This window comes from Mytilus californianus, unplaced genomic scaffold (genome assembly GCF_021869535.1).
Source record: "Mytilus californianus isolate M0D057914Y unplaced genomic scaffold, xbMytCali1.0.p SCAF_8, whole genome shotgun sequence".
NCBI lineage: Eukaryota > Metazoa > Mollusca > Bivalvia > Mytilida > Mytilidae > Mytilus > Mytilus californianus.
The window spans coordinates 36,235,528-36,261,313 of NW_026262734.1; the positions used below are offsets into that span (position 1 = coordinate 36,235,528).

The following is a 25,786-nucleotide window of genomic DNA, read 5'->3' on the forward strand; positions in this document are numbered from 1 at the left end:
AAAGTTACTTAACTGTATATGTGGTATTCTTTCTTCAAGATCTTCTTGATAGATGCGATCAACAGGAGAGTTCAATGATCTATTATAGTTTTCATTATAGATTTGTCGTACGACCTTGCAGCCTTCGACCATTCGACAACAGATACTGTGATTTCTTTTCCCCGGTTTGTCTATTGTTGTGGCATAATCTTTAACTAAATCCATTTGTATTATACAGTTTTGTTTTTGGTTCAATGATTGAGTCGATGATTATCTCCGGGTACTCAGGCTTCCTCCACTAATTTACCCAAGTCATTATTATGCAAAGTACACAAAACATGACATTAAACACCATAAATTAATCAATCAATCTATTAGCTATCTTCAGATAAATAACAAACCTTAAAAGTATACATGCAACACCATATATAATGGTCGTCATTATTATTTTCTACAGCTCAGACACTTATGAAGAATTTGGTGAAGTAAAGATCAACAAAGCTGGATATATTAACACAACTATGCAAACAGCAGACGGTATGAGTGCCTTAGTGAAATATGATAATATCAAAGATTGATAATATCTTTATACAATTTTACAATAGTTTTTGCACAGAAGTTAGTGTCTTACCTTAACAATTTCCTTTGAATAAATCCGATGCAAATAGTAAAAGCATTAAAATAGATTGGGGTAAGTAATCTTGTATACCAAGAATGAAAAAAATATAAATAGCAATTGGAAAAAAGGAAGAAAATGATAGTGATACATGTATATCAATTTTTAAAGAATCAAAATATTACATTATATCGTTTTAAGATAGTAGGTTTAATCCCCCATTTTCTACATAAGAAAATGCCCGTACCAAGTCAGGAATATGACAGTTGTTATCCATTAGTTTGATGTTATTGAGCTTTTGATTTTGCCATTTGATAAGGGACTTTTCTTTTAGAATTTTCCTCGGAGTTCAATATTTTTGTGATTTTACTTTTTAATTGAAAGAGTAAGTAGAGATCACAATATTCGAATTGTATTTTACTCTTTAGTAAATTATTTGCTTTATAAACAAAGAATGATCATATTGGTTACTTACGTATATCATTGTAAATACGACTTTAATTTGTTGCATTTTACGAAAATATCAATTTTGACAACAATAGATATCATTTTAAACGTTTATTTCAGAAATACAAATAAATGACAAGAAAGTGGACATATATGTTAACACAGAACTAAAACCAGCAAGGAAAATCTAATTCATGAAGTTTCCTGATTATTTATTTTCCAACTTACAAAAATGTATAGAGATCAGAACAACTAGAAACAGTATAGTGGTAAACAGCACTTCATTGACATAAAATACAAAAACAGCTGAATATTGAAAGCACTTCAAAGGCAATAGAACAAAACAAAAACTATCTCATGTTGAATAATGAACAAATAAGTTCCATTATATTCAACAGATTAGCTTACATATGTTTTTAAATATTTAGAATTTTCATCGCCATGGCTAAAAAAGAAAAAAAGACAAACAGGAAAAAAAAAACAGTACACAAAACACAACATAGAAAACCAAAGACTGAGCAACACGAACCCCACCAAAAACTGTGGGGAATATCAGGTGCTCCGGAAGGGTGAACAGATCCTGCTCCAAACCCGTGGTATTACTCATGTAAATGCAAACCCAGTGATAAGTCAGATTCGGTAGGTCACATTCGGGAAAAAGGGGACGGGATTGTAGTTACGACAATTGGAACATATCCGTTGTCATCTGTGAAACGGATATTCCATAACGGTCAACCAACTCGTGATGGCGTCCGTAAAATTTACGAAGTGACGATTTTAACTTCACCACTTGGAACTCTTTGTTTAATAGCTTCCTTTTGAGCAGCAACGCCTTTATCACGGTAATCATGATAGGAAATACAAGCCCTGAAATATCTTATCAACAAGGAGATATATACTCCGTATGCAGGCGCTGCTGGAATGTTGCTACACAGAAATGGAAAGTTCACAATTTGGAGGCTGAAATCAGCTTTGTCGTAAAGTTTTGTTTTCAACCGACCATCATTGTAAATTTCTAGATGTAAGTCAAGATTTGGGGCAGACTTAACTGTATCTGTTGTATCCTTCATCTCAAGTTCGATGGAATAGATGCGTTCAATATAGTCACCAAATTCTGAATTATTTAGTGAGAGAAAATCATCTTTATAGCGGAAAGTGAATTAAAGGATACTGCTAACTTCTTTTCTTTCTTCCTATGAAGTTCCTGTATGAAGTCAGCCTCATATGAATAAAGGAACAAGTCGGCAAGAAGAGGAGCACAGTTTGTCTCCATGGGAATGTCGCTTGCTTTTTGAAAAACATGTCCTCCAAACGTAACAAATATGTTGTCAATCGAGAAATCAAGCATCTTGATAATGTCAGTTTCAGAAAAAAAAATTGTTTGAATCAGAGTGATTTTACAGCGTTCGATTTATCCCTCCTTAAACAAGAAACTTGTATTTATGTAGGCAATTCTTTTTTATAAAACAAAGCAGGACCAACTCTTTCAATTTGTCTTTTAGTTTGGAATGGGGAATACTTGTGTTAAGTGTAGAAAAGTCAAATGTTTTAATACTATTGCAAGATGAAAAATTCTTAGATTGTATGTACCATAAAGGACTTTTTTAGTATCCACATCTGATTCACGCCACCTCTAGAATGTGTAGTTTTGTTATACATGTAGCAATATAATTATTGTATTGTATTGGCGTTTGAAGTTTTAAAAAGAAAACAGCACTTTATAATTTTCATGCGTCTGAAGCGCTTTTCTAGATTTACCTTCTTCAGGACCAGTCAAAGCTGTATATTTAAAAGCCAAGAACAAATAAGAGCCGAAACAGTTGAAGAGCTGTATGACAAAACAAAAGTCTTAAAATTAATAGCCAAATCCATCTAAAGTCAACGTTGTTTGAGGGAGTTGAAATTTTTAGATTCTTTCCAATTGTTTATAATGATTTTGAATCGGTACCAAAACAAAGATACCGGTTTGATTATAATCGAGACAATATTTTTAACTGAAAGGAGAAGTTATGATGAAGCCACTTTTGTCTTCTCATTGAATTGGAAAATGAAAAAGTATTATAAATCTACAAATCTACAAAAAAAAAGGAAAATCACCCTTTAGACGTCATTAGACATGAGTCTGTCGGATATTAGTATTTACATGTTTTACTTTTTTTTCTTACACATTAGCATTATGGCTTAAAACGTCTTGTCTTCAGTGTAAAATTGCCAAAATAGCATAATTTTAAGGTCTTATCATAAAAGGCATTATTATTTAGATATGGACCAACCCTTTACTATAAAAAATAATTGATGATTATTTTACAACGATGTTTATATAATTATTTCTGTTATATATATGTTTGGATCATGCCTTTGCTCATATCAATAGTATCCGACACTTTACATAGATAGGCACGTGTTGGTCAAATACGCCAAAGTGCTTAATGATAGCACAAATAATCTTTCTGCAATAAAGTTCTAGATTAAATCAACCAGGTCATTTATCAATAAAATTGCCATTATTTTACAGATCACACCCCTGTTTCTTTCGTCACATTCACCATTTCACTCACCTCTGTAGTCATTGAATCTGTACTAACATGATATATACTTAACTTATTAAAAATTCCCCGTAAACAAAAGTAAAAAATTATAAAGAAACTAAGGTCTCAACTCCCTCAGGTAAAGTTGACCTTTGATGAATTTGGCTATTCTGTTTTTGGTCCTTCTTGGTGATATACATATAGCTCCTAACGTTGCATCTTAGTTACCCGTCTTTGGCTTTCAAATATTTAGGTTTGAGCGTTCCTGATAAAGATTGATCCAGAAAATCGCTTCGGACGAACGCAATTTATCGTGGGGTTCGTGTTGCTTATTCTTTAGTTTTCTATGTTGTGTCATCTGTACTATTATTTGTCTGTTTGTCTTTTTATTTTTGGCCATGGCGTTGTCAGTTTGTTTTCGATCTATGAGTTTGACTGTCCCTCTGGTATCTTTCGTCCCTCTTTTATCAAGTTTTAATTTTTCTTTAACGATAAAAATATTGTTTTAATTTTTAATCAAAAATATAAAAAAAAAGTCGCCAGGCCTCCTTCTAACCTGGGACAGTGGTGTAACGGCACAACACAAGAACAAACTATGCGAAACATTAAACGACAAACAAATATAAGATACAACGAAAACGACAACCAATGAATTACAGGCTCCTGAATTTGGACAAGCACATATAGAACAAGGAAACTGCAACATATTCCTATCACGAAACATTCAAGATGGATTGTATTTAATAGTTTATCAATTTTCCCTTATACATTTTTCGTTCCTTTCTATGTTATAAGTCCTTATTTAGACATTTGACACCTGGATTCATTTAAAAAAAAAACAAAGTGTATTGTTTATCAGTTTCCTTTTTTGTAATATTTTGACTGTTTTTTGCATTCGTAGACTTTATTATAGCCGATATTGCTTCAGAAGCAACCATTTCCATTCCGTTTCTAGATGAATGCTGCATGACGGAAATTACATATATATATTTGTGTTTCGAATGCCAAGTTTGAAGCAGTCTCTTGCTTGGAAGATTTACGTACCCTGATCTCGCATCGGTCCCGTTTTCGGATATTTCGTCTTATAACCGAATGTTTGCCTACACTGAGAAACACAAAATAAGTCACGGGTGTCATAGAAACTGGCTCCCTTTCTGGAACACCTACAATCTCAACTGATTTTGATATGGTTTGTGTTGATCAAGCTTTCGTATTCCGTGTATTTCTTTTTTGGCACAATTTATATTTTTCTTATAATTATATTGTTGACTGCCTTTCTTTCTGGGTTTGTTGTTACCTCCTCTGTATCCTCTTACCACAGTACCGTACATTGATACTGTATATGATCCAATATATAATGTAAATGTCTTGTATTATAATGTCTTGTTCAGAGTCGATGCAATTAGGTATTTGAAGATGAAATGACTTTTCTATAGAAAAGTATCCCATAAATATTTTTTTTTTCGTTTATTGTTTTGCATTGTTTGTACTTATGTATGTGCCTTTTCCAAATCAGGAGCCTGTAATTCAGTAGTAACCGTTTGTTGCTGAATATCATATTTGTTTTTGTTTATGTTTTGTACATAAATAGTTGTTAACTTCTGGATCATTTGATCTCTGGTTGAGAGTTGTCTCATTGGCAATCATATCACATCTTTTTTAATTTTATATTACAAAATTGCATGTTTTAGTTCATTAAACATCTGAGAACGGGTTCGGGTATTATTATTTTCGAGACTGCAAAAACGTGTCATGAATCAAATCTTATACCTTAAATATGAATTCCTCTCATGAATAACCCAATCATTTTGATAAAATAGTATCTCATGCGATTTATTTAAAATCAGTGATCAATTAGTATAAACATTTGTTCAATAATTATATAATTCAATACATATATGTACATGTCGTTAATGGTGATGACAACCGGGTTTACAGCTAGTTTGTACAGTGACTTCAATTCCATAATGATCTGATAAAGGGTACGATTTTCCATGTATTGCTTTGTCCATTACTCTCTGTAGTAGAAATAAAAACAGATTTTACATCACTCACTGCATTAACTATGAGAAATAGCTGCATCTTTTATTTGCATTACCGGAATGTTTGAAATAAACAAGGTAAAAAAAGGTATTCGATGATCTCTATATCTTTGAGTTATCTATATAATATCTTGATATATGACAAGGTTTCCTGCATTTATATGTTGTTTGTGATGTTTAATGGAAATATCTTTGTGAAAAAATAACCTACAAATAGTGATTCATTTTGAAAGCATTAGTGTATCATTTGAATATATACAAAACAATTCGTGAGGTCTTTCGAAAACACTTATATTCAGATTTCCTGTAGAAAATAAATCAATATAATACAAAATATAATATTAAATCAATTACAAATATTAATTTTTGCGCCCAAACAGTTCTATGTAGCATCACTTCAGTTTCCTATCGTCAGAAAATAAAAACTAAACTAAACGCAGCTTGTGTTAAGTCTTCGTGTTTCTATTTTCTCTAGAGCGTCAATGCAAGGCAAAAATGCAGAAATGCAGTTAAAGTATGCGTATCGTAACTATGTACACGAAATGCATGCAGCTACTATCAATATATATAAATGAAATGAAATTAAATCGCTGTATATAGCATAAATAGACCTAAGATATTAGATCGCTAAGCAAAATATGTTGCGTGTGCTCTAATCAATCAAATGTTCTGAGTCCTTCAAATCGCTGCGACAATTGGTGCGAACAGATATTTCTGCTCCGTAGTGGTCAGACAATGGGAACTTCTTTTCTGGCAAAAGCTGGTCAATTACTCTCTGTAATAGTAAGGAAATAATCATTATTGTGAACATCGAAAAGGGGTCAGAGAAATGCACGAAAATATAACGAAGTCAAAGGTAAACCATATTACGGGTGACCTCGGAAAAATATTCAGATACGCTTAAAAGTCAAAACAAAATATGAAGAAAAGACATAAAACAAACCTTTTCCTACAAATGCATGCACATCAGTTTTTCGTTTAGAACAACAGATTGTTGACGGGATAACCACTAGAAATACAACACCAAAAGAAGTTGGTTTGCAAGACAACTTTCTCGTTTCCAAAGACATGAAATAAAGTGGAAAAATATTGATTTGGAAGTAGAGAAGGGTTATATTGTGCTGAACCAATGCAACACCAGGATTGCAAATTGTTCTACAAACACTGCAATGTGTTAGACGTCGTTTCGGCAACACACAACTCATCAATGGCGTTCGATATCTGATAGAACCTAGTCCCAAAACTATTGAAAGTTTTGCAAATGAAATAATGTAGTTATCGAAAACCATATCCGTCCAGCAAAGTTATGTAAGAAATTAGGAGAATGGTACATACAAAAAACACACTTCTAAAGACAATCAACTTAGACAGCAGTAGTTTACCGATGATAAAATCTAAAAAATGAATTGAAAGATACAAATCAAGGTAACAAACAAAAAATGAGGAAATCCCTTGAACTCTAAAAAGAGTGAAACCGAGTGGGTCGGCAGAAAATATGCATGTAAACTGTAATTTCGTTTCAACCAGCTCTACGAGATTTCATATGACTTGTGATAAGAGCTACACATACGCATAGGTCAATAGGTTGAAGTAGCCGAAAACATGCACACAGATAGAGCGTTACTTAAAGATAGATGATAGAGTATTTGTAGAGGACGAATGTTCCTTAATTAATGACAAACTGAGTTTCAGGAATGGGTCAATATGATTTGATGTGTCTGAATATCTGTTTAAATGTATGATTTTAATAAGCTCGATAGTGCTTTTGATGTTGAAGTACTTTTTCAAAAGCGCTTTGGTAATGCTTAAATTATTACCATGTACTATCAAAAAACTTTTTTTTTCAAAAATTACTATGAAGTCAGTACTTAACCGATGTTTTTTTTTTTTTTCTTTAAAAATTATGTATTGGGTGCTCTTTCTTTTGACAATATAAATAAGATAATAGGTGTTATGTTTCAAATTACGAATATATTTTGTAGAACAACATGATGTCAGAAAATAAAGTGTAGCGAAATTTTAAAAAATAATTACTTAAAATCAAGGAAATCCATATATAAAATAAAAATGACTAAATTCTGCTTCTGAAAAGTGAACTATTAACACTATTAACAAAAAGCAGTGGAAATACTTTGCAAACTGATTAAAGTTATTTTTACATTTGGTTCTGTGAGATAACGACATCGATATATATAAATAATAAGCAACGCACAGTACTATACTACCCAGCCTGCCAAAAACAAATATTAGTATATATTATCTGTTTTCAATAACTTATAGTATTTTTCTATTCCAAAAAAAATATATTTCGCCTATCATCATAATTTATAATACCTTAGCTCCTAAAATTTTATATCCACGGGTGAGAATGTGGTCTATAATGCTGATATCGTGTCCATCTGTCAATGTGTTTTCATGTGGTGAATACGTAGGCTTTCCAACCAGCTCTGCGTAGGGAGAACGTAGATTGCCCTTCATAAACTGTTCAAAAGATGCTGAAATTTTAATTATGTCTTATTGAAAACTGTGTTGAATTAATAAATTGAAATACAAGTGAATGTTTGAGGATTTTTTACCAACTACTCAAATAATGAGTAATTTAACTTGGAGTGAAATCTCAAGTTACTTGTGTGTTTATACAGTTTCCAACTAGATTAGTAACATAGATTAGTAACATTTCTCAAAACTCTTCTTAAACTGTGAGCAATTCAATTTTGGATTGTAAAAGGATTGCCAATATTTACTTAAACCGAATATTTATATTTAGAGACTGGCTGGGAACCCCTACACAATAGGAGGTACAGAAGAAAACTCCAATTATTTTATAAGATATACAATGGTCCGGATCTACAATATCTATGTGATTTAATTTCCCCAACTATACAAAGTACAACTGTTTACCCACTGCGTAATGGGAATGACTTAATAGCCCCCTTTTGTAGACTCGCCTTAATAAATTCTGCATTTATTCCCTCCTCCATCACAGAATGGAACAAACTTGATAATTTTATCCGTTCACTTGATACACTATCTAAATTCAAACGCTCTTTGTTGAATAATGCATACGAAGCAAAGACTGTACTTAAGCATTTCATGTATGGTCCGCGGAAATTGAGTGTCATTTTAACACAGCTGCGATGTTCAGTCTCATTTCTAAATAACGACATATAATACAGAGTCCATATTGTGCCTGTGGCGCTCCGCGTGAGGATTTCATTTCATTTCTTCTTTAATTGCAATAAATACATCGATATAAGGAACGATCTATTAATCAACATTCATCGTTTTCAAGTGACAACAAATCTAGAGTTGCTTACTGAGGGTAGCAAAACTTTAACATACGAGGAAAACTGTGAAATCTTTAAAGTAGTCTTTAAATTTATAAAAAGAATCAAAAAGATTCCTCGTAGTATAATCAAATAAGATATGAATAATCAAAATCACCGTGTCCACAGAATTTCATTTATTTATTTCTTTTTAATTTTTTCTTATTTGATTTAATTTAATCCAATTTAATTTATTTATTTATTTATTTATTTATTTATTTATTTATTTATTTATTTATTTATTTATTTATTTTTATTTATTTATTTATTTATTTATTTATTTATTTTATTTATTTATTTATTTATTTATTTTTTCTCAATTCTCTATTCTTTTTCTTGTAAATTGTGTTAGGCTTTTTTTCCAGACTGCAAATGCCCAATTTTGATAATTACATTTAAGATAGATCTACTGAACTGTCCATGATCTGTATAATTGTTTTTGTAATATGATGTAAAGGAGAAGACTTCATAAGTTGGTTAAACTTGTGTCCGATCCTATTTGTATCTTTGAGCAAATAAAATCGTTATAAACTAAACGTTGGAGTGAAATCCAAAGTTAATTGTGTTGATTTAACTGAGATCTATTTATGCGCGTTACACATGCATGAGATCCTGTTTGAAGTTGAAAAAAAAACCTACACAACTATTATTTCTTTTCACAATAATGCATAACAAAAAGAAATTAATATGCATTAGATATTAGAAAAATGTACAAAAATAAATAAAATAACATTCCTCGAAATTTCTTAAAATGATCTTAGCAAATTACAGTCAAACGAATGAAAAATCTCAAGCTGGAAGTTATTCCGCTAATTTTACGCCTCAAAATCGGATAGTACTTCATTAAAACGGATCTTTTGTGGTAGGCGTTTTTATAATCTATTGCAGTAATCTTACATTTTTGGATATCAACAAGTCAGTATGGCGACTAACTCCTTAGCTACGACATGTCAATTATTGATTTTACGATTAATAGTAGCCAATGAAAAAAAAATAATGATTAGAAATTACAAATATGTGGGTTAAGAATTGTAAGGATTATTGTTTAAATGTTATTGATGTATAAACTGGGCCTCTGATTCACAAACGTTACACACAAGTACTTTATACTGTTTACATCCCAGCTCCTTTGTTCTACCAGGGGTGATCTGAGCCGGATCATCCCTACCATATCACCCTAGCTTGAATTTCTTTGTTCTGCATGCTTTCCTTTGTTCTGTAACATTTTGGCGGGAATGTCAAATCCACAATAAAACTTAGAAATATTTATACGGAAAAGACTATCTATTAAAATTGATGTAGAAAAAAATCCAGTGTCTAAATTGGGAATCGAACTCAAGAGCTTTAGCATATAGACCCACGATTCATACCCCTACACCAGGACGACTCGATACAAAATCGTAGGTAATTTAACATATTTTAACATTGTGTCCGGGGCTCATAAAGGGTATATGCTATATAGTAATATATAAAATATATCATAATGATTGTGTGGCGTTCTAAACTAGATTTTATGAAGCGTAAATGATTTTTTATCTGATCTACAACAGCTGGGATGTAAAATAGTTATTCAGTTTGTTTGTTAATCGCACCAGTTCACACATCAAAAACCTCTGGAAAAAAACGTTTTTAATCCTTTGATGTTTAGTTTTACAGTAACTGATATCACAAATTTGAGGTCAGTCTACGTTATAGGTTGACATATTGTTTTGAAAACTGTAAACACAACATTTTCCTTTATTCATGTATGAATATAATACCAGAGGAATATAACTGTTGATATACAATTAGTAATATGACGCGTGCTATAAAAGTACAACAAATAGTTCTACATTTTACTCTCTATCGGTACTTTGTTGTCATTCTTATAAAGTTGCTTCTGGTTAGAATGTTGCACACGCTTCCCGGCAGTGCATATGTAGTACGTGTACCTCTCACACATTGTACATTAAATCCAATGTTGTGTGTTATTTTTTATTTCATTTGTGAGCTTCATTGCAACGAACTTTGTTTATACTTGTATCAACCAGTTTGATGACGTCATTCACACACGAAGTAGTTCTGTTGGTGTTGATGAAATATGTGATCCTGACATAATCTTTACAGTATTTTATAGTAATTAATAGGGCATGCCATTAATAGCAATAACGGTTATTTTTACGGAGTTAAAAGGTGGGAAAACACGGACTTTACATTATTCAGTTTCTTGACCGAGTTAGCATATCAATAAACAACTTTAAAAATAACCTTAATTACTATATAGTAAGCCTATAATATTAAAAAAAGAACCGGATGGCAAAACCCTCGGGAGGTCCACTTCAATGCTTAATTGATAATGGGTGCCGCTGGGGTCTGGTACCCCACTCTTTTCATATAATTTAGAATTTAAAAATGTATATTTTTTCATGTATTGCGTAGGTAGAAATGTAACCTTTTTTCTATATTGGTTGGGTTTCTGCTCCGTATGTGGCTCAGATTCCTTATATAATGCTTACTTACGGCGAGACTTTCGGCTGTGAAAAAAATTACAGGGCTTTTCATATGACACGTAATGGGAACTTTATTGTCCTTATCATATATTTCTGCTAGTTTTCCCTACTTATTTACATAATGTGACCTATTCCAGCGGCACGTCCTATCAACTTGTATATATTTCCTTATAAAAGCGAGTTATATATACTGGTTTACTTTTACAAATTGTGACTTGGATGGAGAGTTGTCTCATTGGCACTCATACCACATCTTCTTATATATATCTATATATATCCACGTACCTGATGTCACATAGTGTATATGCCTAATTGATATAGATGGTCCAGAATTCATGTCACCCATCAATACTATGTCTTTTTCATTTCGTATGCGTCGTAATAATGATATCGTTTCAAATAGGTTCTCTGTTTCTCCATCAGCAAAGAAGGATGATTGGAACGCTGTAAAATAGTGGCAAAAGGAATATTTTAACTCATTATTATGCAATTTTATAGTTTTTGAACTTTCATATGACTTTTGTGTGTATAATAAAAGTTAATAATAAAATTTTGAACGTCAATATTGATTGCTGAGTCCTGAATATTTTACAAAATCATAAGCCTGATATATATATTTTTATGAGTTTGGTTTTTTTTTATTGTTAAATCTATTCACTACGTATCTAAACTCAGTGCGGATTCAAACTTAACACAGTATGTGGACACTCTAGTGTTGAAGAACGTGTGTTGACCTCAAGGTGATCTTTGTTTTTTTTTGTGTTGTTAAGTTACTGTTTCTGAAGGAAGATCTGGAATGAATTTACAGGAGAGATAAAAATAAAGCAAAACCAACAATAGAGAAAAGTGGATAAACAAATAAAGAATAGAGAATAATGGGCCGGGGAACAAAATTCAAAAAAATGTATAATGATCAGCAAAAAATCAATAACAGTGAGAAATAGGCTAAAAATTAAAGAATCGAAAATAATTGGGTGCAATTTATTAAAAAAAAAAAAAAAGAGAGAGAGAAAAATGGGCCAAAAATAAAACAATGAATACAGCATTGCAGACCCCATACAAAAAAAACTAGGATATGGCAAACATCAACATTTCTATGCAAGCTCTTACATGTAGATGCATGTAATTATAGTACTGGAGTCGACCAAAAGACATATGTATATCTTCCATTTGTCTGAGAAAGTCTATCCTTTGGTTGCACTTGTAATCATCTCTCATATGGTGAAAGCTACATTAATCACAATCCACTTTGAATAAATATAACTCAATAATTTTCGATTTTTTTTTCATCTTACAAATGTTTTCTTATGAATAATTGAACAGGGTTTTCTCATTATAAAACGAATTAAAGTTTACCTTGTGCGATGGTATCATTAGCCGGTGTTAGATGAGTACACATTATTTCTCCTAATTCTTGTACCTACAAAAATAACTGTTGTGTGTAACGTCTCTTGAACAGTACATATTTCATACTTGTACGAATTTTCAATTTATAAAGTAAACCAACAAGTAACCTTTGATGCTTTCAAATACTTGAAGCACTGAGTTTGACGCATATCGAACGTAACACAAACAAACCGCAAATACAGTCCGAAAGACCTTATTTTGATAAGAGGTAGTTGCGTATTTATACAAGCTGTATGATTACCAAATGGAGCTGTTTGCAGACCAAATGAAGTAAACAAGCATCAAGTAATAGATAAGTCAGACTATTATATGTAGGCTAAGGTGAATGTGCTTCCTTGATAGTATTGTAATATCCATTTTAAGTGTTTATGGAAAAATAATACATACATGTATAAACCACTACTAGTATTTGATATAGGAATACAGTTAGGTACTTATCTAAGAAAAAAACACATACAAAAATACGAAGATCTTGTGGACGAGACAAATAAACCAAAACAAAAACATTTAAAAAAAAAACACAGACACACACACTAGAATAATTACAAATAAATAAATATTCATTGAAGCAATACGTACTTTCTTGACATCATCTAAGAAAATGTTATCTTTCTAATATTCAATTATACATAATCAAGAATCGGAAATAGAACACGTACCCTCGCTGTTATGAATTCCTTTCTGAAGAATGGCCTAACTCCATGAATAAATGGTGTCCGTTTAGGACTCCATAGTTTGCGTCTACTTAACACTAATAATCCTGGAATGTTCATCTGAAGTGCTTGAGGTCCTAAGCAGTGGTTAGAAATATTCTCTGGACCACTTACTAAGATGCAAGTTATACAAAAATCAGACAACTCAAGCATTTTGCATTGCTTGAGTGCACACTCTAAAACTCCCAGCAATGGTCGACCAGTTGGATTACATTTCTGACTAAAACATGTTAAAAACTGCATGCTTTTAGTTCCTTGACAAGGAGCTTTCTGCATCATACTATAGTTTAGTCTACCATGACTGTCATGGAGAGAACTATATGAGTATGGGTAAGTAAACATCAATCTATGCACTGTTTCTTTAACATCCTTCCCATAAAAGACCTACAAATATAAAACTTTAATATATGAAATTAAATTAATAAAAAATTATAACTAACAATTTTAAATATTCCTCCCATAAAAACCAACAATCATTAAATTTTGATTATATAAATTTCATATTATTTTATCAAACAATCGAATAAATAAAAGAAATAATGTGTAACGTATAATTAAAGATGACTGATGAATGTAAATACAAAAATGATCTTCGGACGCACGGAATTTATAATGTTTTATTGTCATTCAATTCCTTTACCCTCAGATTTTGGTAGGGTTCGTGTTGCTTAATCTTTAGTTTTTCTATTTAGTTTTTTGTGGAATGTTTGTCTTTTCTTTGTTTTTTGCTTTTTTTTGACGATGGCGTTGACAGCTTTTCTTCGACTTATAAGTTTTGAATGTCTCCTTGGTACCTTCTGTTTTTTTTTTTTTATTATTATTTAAGTTGATGAACGGCTGGTAACGCTTTCCATCTGCTTTAGAAGTATTTATCCTATTGTACAAATAAAGTCTCCGGTAATGGGCATATTTTTTTTAGTGTGGTAGTTCATTTTGGGGTCCTCTTCCGAGCCTGCGATTAAACTATGGCGATTTCTTTGAAGAAAAAAAAACAGAGACAACTAATTGAATTTAAACAACTAAACCTTCTAAAGTGCCGGGTGTAAATTGCGGGATAAAAACATTATATGTACATTGTCGAAAATATCAAATGTATTTGTACTCGCTACGAAACAGGAGAAAAGCTCGGCGAGCCTCGCTTTTCGTCCTGTTTCTAAAGCTCGTACAAATATTTTTTTATCCTGCAATCAGCCAACTATTGTACAAATAACAGGTTCACAAAAAAAGTTTGCTTTTATTGTACTTGTACAAATAAAGTCTCCTGTTACAGTGTTCTCCCCAGGATTTTTCGATAGCACCAGGGTAACGCGTGTCAAAATGATTTGTACAATATACAATATGTCGTGTCGCGTTGCATCGCTTTTTTTTTCTTGTTAGTTTTTGTGTCATTACCTTTTTGTCTTTTGTTTTGTTTACTGTGTTATGTAGACTTTGGGTCAATAAATTACTGGTAAAAAAAGAAGTAAATCAATAAACAGTTTGTATACACTAATTTCTTTTTAAGAATAATTGAAAGAAAGCACTATAAGTCTTTAAACTAAAGTCACTTTTTATATATTTTGATCAAGTCAATTTTGTCCTGATACTTGAAGTTACACTACACATTCCCCATTTTTGTTAGATTACACCATAACAATTAAATTTAAACAAGATTAAATTTGAATGCAGAACCTTTAGTAAATTAAAAACTATTTTCCATAGCTTTAGACATGATTCTTTTAAACAACAATAAAATTAGTATTAGAATCTTTATTGTGTTACTCCGTAGACAGACATGAAGATTATATTTATATTATCTATATGTGCACCCATTTATCATATCTAGCTGAGTTCCAATCAGTGTCTAAAGACCGGGACTTCTTTCATCACATATCAGGTAAAGCAACAAATGGAAGTTTTTAACGACCTTGACTGGATATACATCCCTCGCACGGTCGGCTCGGTGCTCGAAGGCGTTTGGTGAGCGTTTAAATAATTTTGTGCCATCGGTCAGGAACAGGTTGAGGACGCCATTTTGGTAGGCCGCCATCTTGGTTTTGTGAGTTGTTTTGGTTTTTCTTTTGTTGACTATTTTGATGTTATGTCTTCACAACGGCTGCTTTCAGTTAAAGTTCAGAAAATACTACCTATTATTATATGGTATGTTCAAAGAAAGTTTTTATCCTTAAGGTAACATTCTTATATAATTTTGCATTCAATTTGTAGTTTATTTCTATTTTCAATGATAGATAATATTTTAGGAGCACACATTTGTAATAAGCAAAATCAGGGGAAGTAACTCAACACGTTTAAAATACGCAAATTATTTATGACCAAAGGCTGGAGTAATAGAGTTAAGGGCCTGGGGAGAACACTGTGTTACTATATTGAGCAGACGGTAATATGAATATTTCTTTTTGTATGACAGTTCATTTTGGGGTCCTCTTCGCGGTCCACGTTTAAACTATGTAGATTTCTTTGAGAAATCAGAAACAACTATATAGATTTAAACAACCAGACATTAAAGTGTTGAGTGTAAATTGCAGGATAAAAATAATAAATACTTTGTCAGAAACATAAAATTTATTTCTACTCGCTACGAAACAGGTGAAAAACTCGTCGAGCCTCGCATTTCGTCCTGTTTCTAGGGCTCATATACAACTAAATCTTATATTTTCCGACAATGTACATTTATTGTATATATATTTTCCGACAATGTACATATATTGTATATATATTTTCCGACAATGTTTTCGATTCCTAACATCACTGAAGAGACATTAATCGTCGAAATCCGGATATGGTGTACAAATTGTTGCACCTCATGTTTGCGGTATACCATCTTTTCCGCATTTTTATTTTTTTCTGTTTGGTATTAAATTAATAATAAAGATCCATTTTGTTACATCTTGTGATCCGTTTATTTGGCAATCGCCAATGGCAGTCAGCAGGGTTTAAGAACATCTGTTGTTCGACCTGTTAGTCAAATGCGTTTTGTTTAAATATACTTTTTCACTTTTTTGGTCTTTTGGAAAATGTTGTTTGTGCTGTATTTAGACCCCGCTACCAAGAAATTTGTTTTGCATGCACACGTATAAAAATTGCGGTTTTTATCCAACGCAATCATAGGTTTGAACGTTGTTTTCAATTTAGACTTATTTATATTTTCCGACAATGTACATATATTGTATATATATTTTCCGACAATGCACATATATTGTATATATATTTTCCGACAATGCACATATATTGTATATATAGTTTCCGACAATGCACATATATTGTATATATATTTTCCGACAATGCACATATATTGTATATATATTTTCCAACAATGTACATATATTGTATATGAATATTGTCTTGCGATTACAAATTATTTTACAATGTGTCTTTCGCAAGGCTCTAGTTTTGTAACTTCTGAAATGATGGTCGCCCTTTTTTTTTTTAGGCACTACTGAAGAGAACTTTTACTGCTGGTTTTTCGTGTTTTATGTTATCAAATTCTTCAACAAAATGTAATATTAGTTCTATTCTCGATGGTGAAATTGTATTGTTTTAAAATGTTAAAAATATAAAACAATTGTGTCTGGTTAATACGGTCCGGGTATATTTGCGTCCATTCGTTTTTCATTTTGAAATATCAAAAACAAAAAACAAAAAACGAGAGTGTTTTCATTTTTCGTTTTTGATTTCTAAAACCAAAACGGAAAACGAAAGTGTTTTCATTTTTTGTTTTTGATTTCTCTAAAACCAAAATGAAAATCTAAAGTGTTTCCGTTTTTCATTTTTGATTTCACAAAACAAGAATTTTGTATTTAATTTTAATTATTTCTCGTTTTATAATGTACAATGTTTTCTTTTCTTGTTTCACAGTCATTGATAGTAAATAATGCCAATGTAAACACCCCGGTGTTCTTTCAACATAATGTAGACAAAATAGACCGCCTGACTTATGAATTGAACTACGGTGATAAATGAATCAAAGCCTTTCAAATTACCTTGTTTATATCTTTAATAAAAAATAAATTATTATATTTAAATATTAAACGAATCATAAATTTAAATTGTACAATACAATATTATATAAAGATGGTACAAATAAATAGATTGATTACAACATCACATTAACAAGGGATGTTACTACTTTTAAAAACTTATAAGAAAACTACCCCGGTCGTTAAAGTATACATGCACAGTCACTGTGGTTATCAGATCTTTAATCGAAGATAATGTCGACGGATGCAAAAGACTCTATCAATCTGAACAATAAGGGTGCGTGATCTTTACTTTTAAATTTAGAACGGTTGATCTCAGATGATTAGAATTCATGACCAAGGTCCATTATACGAACATTCAGGGTCGACGATAATGTGTTTTGCTTGATCAATTGATTGAAAAACAAATTTCCGCAATTTCACAATTCAAACAGGGATTAGCATTCAATCATTTTGCCATTCGGAGCCTACTCGGTACTAGTTTTGCTTATTTTTGAAAGCTATATGGTGACCTTAACTAGAGCCTGGGTGTGGATGGGGGTTTACGGAATAGAGAATAGTGGGCAAAAAATATGAATAATAGAGACAATGGACCTAGAAATAAAAAAAAATTAGAATAATGAGGTGTTAAAATATAAAGAGAACAGAATAATTGGCAAAAAGTATAAAGAAATAAAGAATAGAGAAAAATGGCCTGAAACACTGATTAAAGAATAGAGAAAATCGGCATAGAATATCAAAGAATACAGAAATGAAGAACCCCGTATCCAGACCATCATCCTAGTTGCCTAAACCAACGTTATTTTGTGTCCGGTAGATTGTTATTGCTTATCATACGTTTTCTTTTTATTTCTATGCCTATCAATTAAGACGTGAGCTTTCATAATTTGCCAGCTTATTACATTATAAAAAAAGACTAAGCCGAACATCACTCTGGTTTTTTCTCAAGTGGACCTCAGCTACCTACCCTATCACACCATTACCGCAAAGCTAATAAAAAAATCTACGGCAATACTAGGTGCAAAGGGAAGTTGGGTAGCTGAGGTCTACTGGAGAAAAAAATCCAGGGTGTTATTCGTCTTAGTTTTTTTTTAAGTAGGTCTAAAGTTGGGGTCCGCGGACACCCAACCCCACCCTTACCGAAAATTTAATAAACAAAAATTCTAAGGCAATTCTTTTGTCCGCACTAAGACAAAGGGAAGCTCAGTAGCTGAGGTCTACAGTAGAAAAAACACAGGGTATTTTTCGGCTTAGTTTTTTTTTCTAAAGTAGGTCCAAAGTTGAGGTAAGATACCCTACCCAACCCTTACCGAAAAGTTTACAAACAAAAATTCCCAGTTTGGGTATAGCACGGATTATTTTTTAAAGCTAATAAATATTTTCATTGCCCAACCATACTTTGAGTACAAAAAATAAACCTTTCGTCCAATCATAAGTAAGAGAAATCCACTGTTTCAGAAGTAGAATGTTTTGTCAAAACAGTTTTGTGTGGCAAAAAAAAAGTTAAAGCACGAGTGCAACTTTTTTTTCTTCTAATGCAGAACAATTGTTACTTTTCGTGAACTATTTGACAGGATGCCGAGAATATGGAAAGCTATTTCACACAATAGTGCAATTTTGCCAACATTTAAATAATTTCACAATTATTTACGATTCTATATACACTCAAAAGTGTTGACTATTTGAAATGTAAAGCGTGCAGCACGCTGTGTGATGTATTGAAAGCGATTTCTATTGTATTTATATAATTAATGAACAAGAAATGAAATTTTGAAATTCATTGAATAGTGTCTTTGACTGCTTAATTATATATTAAAAACTGATAATATAGTGGTTATATATTAATAAAAACATTTGAAGTACGTTTGAATCTTATGCAACATTTGGGTTTATATAAACATCTGAAAACTGGCTGCTAGCGAAGTGGCTGCTAGCTAGTGGCTGCTTGCTTGAACCTGGTCTCACAAACTCCGCATTTTCATTCACGTATTCACATTAAAGGTTTCAATAAACGTTTAGTAAATTATGTCAATGTGAAGAAAATGACCCGTATTATGCCAACAACTGGTTTTAGAATTAATTACTTTATTTCCGATGCAAAGACCTTATAAGTGAATCAATATTAATACAAAAATGTCATCTTTAATGATTCCTCATGAGGTTTTTGATTATGTGATTACTTGGCCGTTTTTTTTAGTGATTATTTGATTACTAGACCAAATATTTCATGATTATTTGATTATCTAGGACTGTATTTTAGATTAATTGATTACCAAGTTTAAACAATAAATTTGTGTGTATAGCATACATACAAAATTTGGCTTGAAAGACGTTATTTTTTTTCGCCTCGCTCCGCTCGGTAAAATTGTTAAGAATTAAGTCCGAAGATTGAACGCGTTTGTCCAGTTAAATTAGTCTTATTAAAATTCATAAAAAAAGTTTTATAAGTATAACGAAATCAGAGATATATCTTTTAATTAGATTGGTTCGTCTAATTTAGTATTTTTATCTAAAGTAAATTTACTAACTTCTTTAATAAAGGATTTGAACAAGAATGTGTCCATATATAGTACATGAATGCCCCACTCACACTATCATTTTCTATGTCCAGTGGACCGTAAATTGCGGTCAGAACTCTTAATTTGGCATTAAAATTAGAAAGATCATATCATATGGAACATGTGTACTGAGTTTCAAGTTGATTGGACTTCAACTTCATCAAAAACTACTTTGACCAAAAACATTGACCTGAAGCGGAACAGACGGATGAACGGAAGAACAAACGGACGCACAGACCGAAAAACATAATGCCTATAAATGGGACATACATTCACAAAATGTGCTGAAATTGAATGAAGGTCTTGTAAACCTCAATTAGACCATAACAGGCATATCCAAATAAAGTTCCCTGAAGTCACAAACAACTTCCCTCACTTGTAGATCTATTTCCACTACTTCTGCAATATTGTATTTATCAATAATAATATAAATAGAAATTGTATGCATGTAAATTTAAAACGATCAGGGTAAACTTATCAATCCTTTAAATAAACTTATTTTAAAAGGTTACCAATTGAACACTGTAAATAGATCTTTGAATATTGTTTTTATTGGTATAAATATTAATTTTGTTATCAGTAACTTGAAATTATACTACATATTATTGTTATACACATCAAGGTACTACAATCTGTTGATACCTATGATTTGGCATTGCACAAGGTCATGTCTTTCTCTGACTGTAAATGACGTCTTTACACTAAATCCATTGGATGTTGGATGTGTACTGATTAATATTTTAGTCTTAGATACATGATTTTTGTATTAGTTGTTATTGGCTTTAAACTAGCTGTCAGTACTGCGATTACTCTCAGATCTGTACTTTGTGTCCTTTTTTGTTTGTTAAGGATGTATAAATACCCTGCCACGTCCGGTCTGTGCTTTTGTTAGATGTTTTTTTCTGTTTTGTATCGATCTGATATGTTAAGCCCTTTTCAACTGATTTTTATAGTTTGTTCTTATGTTGTTCTGTAACAAAAATTGTCCCAGGATAACGGGTGGGTTGAGTGCTCACTTGCATGTTTAACCCCACCACATACTGTATGTGCCTGTCCCAAGTTAGGAGCCTGTAGTTCAATGGTTGTCGTTTGTTGATGTCTGTCATATTTGTTTTTCGTTTTATTGTGTTATAAATTAGGCCGTTTTTTCTCAACTGAACTGTTTCATATTTTTCATGTCAGAGCCTTTCATAGCCGACTATACCCTACTGTTTTTTTTCTCATTGTTGAAGGAGGTACGGTTGCCTATATATAATTGCTTACATCCACTTCATTTGAACTTTGGGGATAGTTGTCACATTGGCAATCATACCGGGGGGAGGGGAGGGGGGTGGAATTTGTATTTCTTAGGAAAGTTCCAATGTTTTCCTCCCAGGTCACCCAGTTTTAATTGGATATTTTCTCATTTTGCTGTGCCCTTGGGTTTGTGTTTAAGGCCAACCAGAGCTTACTGCCTGTTGGTGGGTAGTTGAGACCATATGGTAAGCTCTATGTGTCTTTTTGTGTATTGTATATGGTGATTTGGTGATGTCTTCATGCTTTGTCCCATTACTTTATATAGACAGCTTATCAGTCAACCATATCTATCAAAGACGACAAATGATGGCCAAAGCTCTCCTGGCCTTTTGTATAGTCAGGCGAGAAACAAGATATAAACGGACTTGGCTTGGTATAAACATGTATATTTAGTAAATTCGTATAAATTCAAGTCAAATTAATATTTCAAAACAACATAAAAATATAAAAGTGTAAAAAAAAAATTTTTTTTAATAAATCTTGAAAATATTATTGTGTTTGTGTGTGGCCATGGATAAAGGCATGTTTTTCAGTCTGGGTTAAAAAAAAATATTGACTTCGGGTACAAATCCCTGCCCCACCCCAGAGAATCAAATGGTTGCTTCCTTGGGAACAATAGAGATTGAAGATGTTGAGAATGAAGATCAGGTAATAATTTTATGTTCTGCGGCGACGTTAAAGGAACACCAATCAGTCAATCGATCTTTATGACTATGGATTCAGTTGTGTAATATTCCTTGTTGTAAAAGTTCCTTTTCTGCTATGTGTAGACTTATTAAGACTTGGAATAGATCTACGACGACTAATGAACGGTCGTGTATGGTTTGTCAATTTTACATGCCTACCGATAATAAAATTGACAATGACAAATAAAAAGCTGACATGGGTGAGATTAAAGCTAGAAATCCCAATTTCCCAATTCACTTAAAAAGACCATATATAGATATAAGAAGATGTGGTATGAGTGCCAATGAGACATTTCTCCATCCAAGTCACAATTTGTAAAAGAAAAACCATTGTAGGCCAAAGTACGATCTTCAACACGGAGCCTTGACTCACACCGAACAGCAAGCTACAAAGGGCCCCAAAATGACCAGTGCAAAACCATTCAAACGGGAAAACTATGCAACGGTATAATCTATATAATAAACAAGAAACGAGAACACTTATGAACCACATCAACAAACGGCAACTACTGAACATCAGGTTCCTGACTTAGAACAGGTGCAAACAAATGCAGCGGGTTTAAACGTTTTAATAGGTACCAAATTCACTCTTATCCGAAACAATAATGTAACATATGACCTTTAATATTGAAGGGCTAAACTTGCATTGAGCCGTGTTTAGGCCCATAAAGAGATGTGCATGGGACAAAATCGCACACAATACATAGAAAAAATACAAATTATCAATAAACAGGGCTTTTATTCCTGTTCTTCATCTTGAAAGTAGCTGGAGGGTCTTCAACGAGGAAAAGAACCATTCATACCCTGAAAACAACAGCCACACACTTGGCTATGTGGATTACAATGTTTTACTTTATCCTACACCCTGGATTTTTTCTCCAGAAGACCTCAGGTACCCAGCTTCCCTTTGCACCTAGTGCGGACAAAAGTATTGCCGTAGATTTTTTTTATTAACTTTTCGGTAATGGTGTGGTAGGGTGGGTAGCTGAGGTCTACTTGAGAAAAAATCCAGAGTGATGTTCGGCTTAGTCTTTTTTTATAATGTAATAAGCTGGCAAATTATGAAAGCTCACGTCTTAATTGATAGGCATAGAAATAAAAAGAAAACGTATGAAAACCAATAACATTCTACCGGACACAAAATAACGTTGGTTTAGGCAACTAGTATGATGGTCTGGATGAGTATTTCTTCATTTCTGTATTCTTTGATATTCTATTCCATTTTTCTCTATTCTTTAATAAGTGTTTCAGGCCATTTTTCTCTATTCTTTATCATGTTTATTTCTTTATACTTTTTGCCAATTATTCTATTCTTTTTATATTTTAACACCTCATTATTTTATTTTTTTTTATTTCTTGGTCCATTGTCTCTATTATTTATATTTTTTGCCCACTATTCTCTATTCCGTAAACCCCCATCCACACCCAGGCTCTAGTTAAGGTCACCATATAGCTTTCAAAAATAAGCAAAACTAATACCGAGTAGGCTCCGAATGGCAAAATGATTGAATGCTGATCCCGGTTTGAATTGTGAAATTGCGGAAATTTGTTTTTCAATCAACTGATCAAGCAAAACACATTATCGTCCTGAATGTTCGTAAAATGGACCTTGGTTATGAATTCTAATCATCTGAGATCAACCTTTCTAAATTTAAAAGTAAAGATCATGCACCCTTATTGTTCAGATTGATAGAGTCTTTTGCATCCGTCGACATTATCTTCGATTAAAGATCTGATAACCACAGTGACTGTGCATGTATACTTTAACGACCGGGGTAGTTTTCTTATAAGTTTTTAAAAGTAGTAATCTCCCTTGTTAATGTGATGTTGTAATCAATCTATTTATTTGTACCATCTTTATATTATATTATATTGTACAATTTAAATTTATGATTCGTTTAATATTTAAAATTATAATTTATTTTTTATTAAAGATATGAACAAGGTAATTTGAAAGGCTTTGATTCATTTATCACCGTAGTTCAATTCATAAGTCAGGCGGTCTATTTTGTCTACATTATGTTGAAAGAACACCGGGGTGTTTACAATGGCATTATTTACTATCAATGACTGTGAAACAAGAAAGGAAAACATTGTACATTATAAAACGAGAAATAATTAAAATTAAATACAAAATTCTTGTTTAGTGAAATCAAAAACGAAAAACGGAAACACTTTTGATTTTCATTTTGGTTTAAGAGAAATCAAAAACAAAAAATGAAAACACTTTCGTTTTCCGTTTTGGTTTTAGAGAAATCAAAAACGAAAAATGAAAACACTCTTGTTTTTCGTTTTGGTTTTTGAGATATCAAAAACGAAAAATGAAAACACTCTCGTTTTTTGTTTTTTGTTTTTGATATTTCAAAATGAAAAACGAATGGACGCAAATATACACGGACCTAATACACAATATGTAGGGTATCATAAAGTCTCGATAAAACATACGCAATTGACACATACATGTAGCTTTAAAAAAAAAACCAAAAAATAATTTTCTTGTAAAAAAAAAATACTAGAATCTAAATTACCTCTTGTAAGCAAATGACATCACTACCTAAGTTTTTTAGGGCGGGAACCAATAATTGTCGTCTGTCTTCATAATACTTTACAGTACTCGGTTGTAGTCCGGCGTTAAAAGTGACCAGTTTCTTTATAGGACACTGTTCATGAGAACCGTACACAAGTGAGAGTAGACAGCTAAAGACCAAATGTTGATTATGGACACCCATGATTTGAGCTATTAATAACAAAAAAGTACTAGATTATTGTAGAAATTGACATTTTCCTTTAAAATGTATTTTGGCAGGAACATGAACGACAGAAAAAAAACCTGCTACGAATTTAATCAACTATCATTTTGATTTTTATCACAATATTATGTACCATGTATAAAATGACATTCAATGGTTACGAAAGTGTAAAAGATGTTTGAAATGGAATGAGCGGAATTAATGAATTTCATGTATATTTACACATATCTTTATTTAATTAGATCAACATGATATTTCAAAATACATGTACGTTTACGCTACAAGAAAGTATATATCATTTTCAAAAGATCATATGACTTACTCTGACACCCCTTTTTTTCCCTCTGTAAACTAGAAATAAAACATGAAAAATCGGATACTGTAAAAAACAAAATATAACTTACGAGGTTTAACATATGATGATGGTTTATCCAACAATAACAAGTGAACTACTGTAGTAACCGGCTTTGCACGTGTTATTTACATAAAATGTATGTTTCATTTACTTTGATTCGTCGAATCCTATATAGATTTTATAATAACGCTATTAAATACATTAGCGAACGTACAACTTCATGAAACGAAATTATCCTGCTTAATGAATAAAGGGTTCACGACCACAGATGTCGTTATACACCGTAGTTAAGATACACAAATTTAATAATGTAGTTCACCACTGGTATAAACCACTTTATTAACTGACTTTGTGTAAAAAAAAGTTTCAAAAATAAACCACTCTACAAATTGGGCCGCTTACGAACTTTTGACATGTTCGCCTTGTTAATCTTTCAAGAATATCGACATCAAAAATCTTTAAAAGTACAGTTAAACATCATAAAGATGAAATTCATCGAAGCATTATAACTAGTAAATGTCGTTATAGTTTGCTAAAATCCACTGTGGAGGGTTTAATGGCGGATTTAAAAGTATTTTAGTCTTAATGTTTTCATCCTGATTTACATATGTTTGACT

At 32.0% G+C, this 25,786-nt stretch overlaps 1 protein-coding gene across 2 annotated transcripts; it reads right to left on the reverse strand.

The window, feature by feature from the left end:
- Window positions 1–5,418: 5,418 nt before the first annotated feature.
- LOC127712346 (uncharacterized) lies at window positions 5,419–24,795 on the reverse strand. Of its 2 annotated transcripts, none has more exons than XM_052218716.1 (6): window positions 24,593–24,795; window positions 13,494–13,931; window positions 12,784–12,847; window positions 11,713–11,871; window positions 7,947–8,107; window positions 5,419–5,588 (listed from the first exon to the last, which is right to left on the reverse strand). In XM_052218716.1, the coding sequence occupies exons 1-6, from the start codon at window positions 24,791–24,793 to the stop codon at window positions 5,481–5,483; spliced, it is 1,131 nt and encodes a 376-aa protein (XP_052074676.1). In that variant the 5' UTR covers window positions 24,794–24,795; the 3' UTR covers window positions 5,419–5,480. The 2 variants fall into 2 exon arrangements, with proteins under 2 accessions (XP_052074676.1, XP_052074675.1); XM_052218715.1 differs by having other exon boundaries at window positions 5,497–6,387.
- Between the last annotated feature and the right edge of the window lie 991 nt (window positions 24,796–25,786).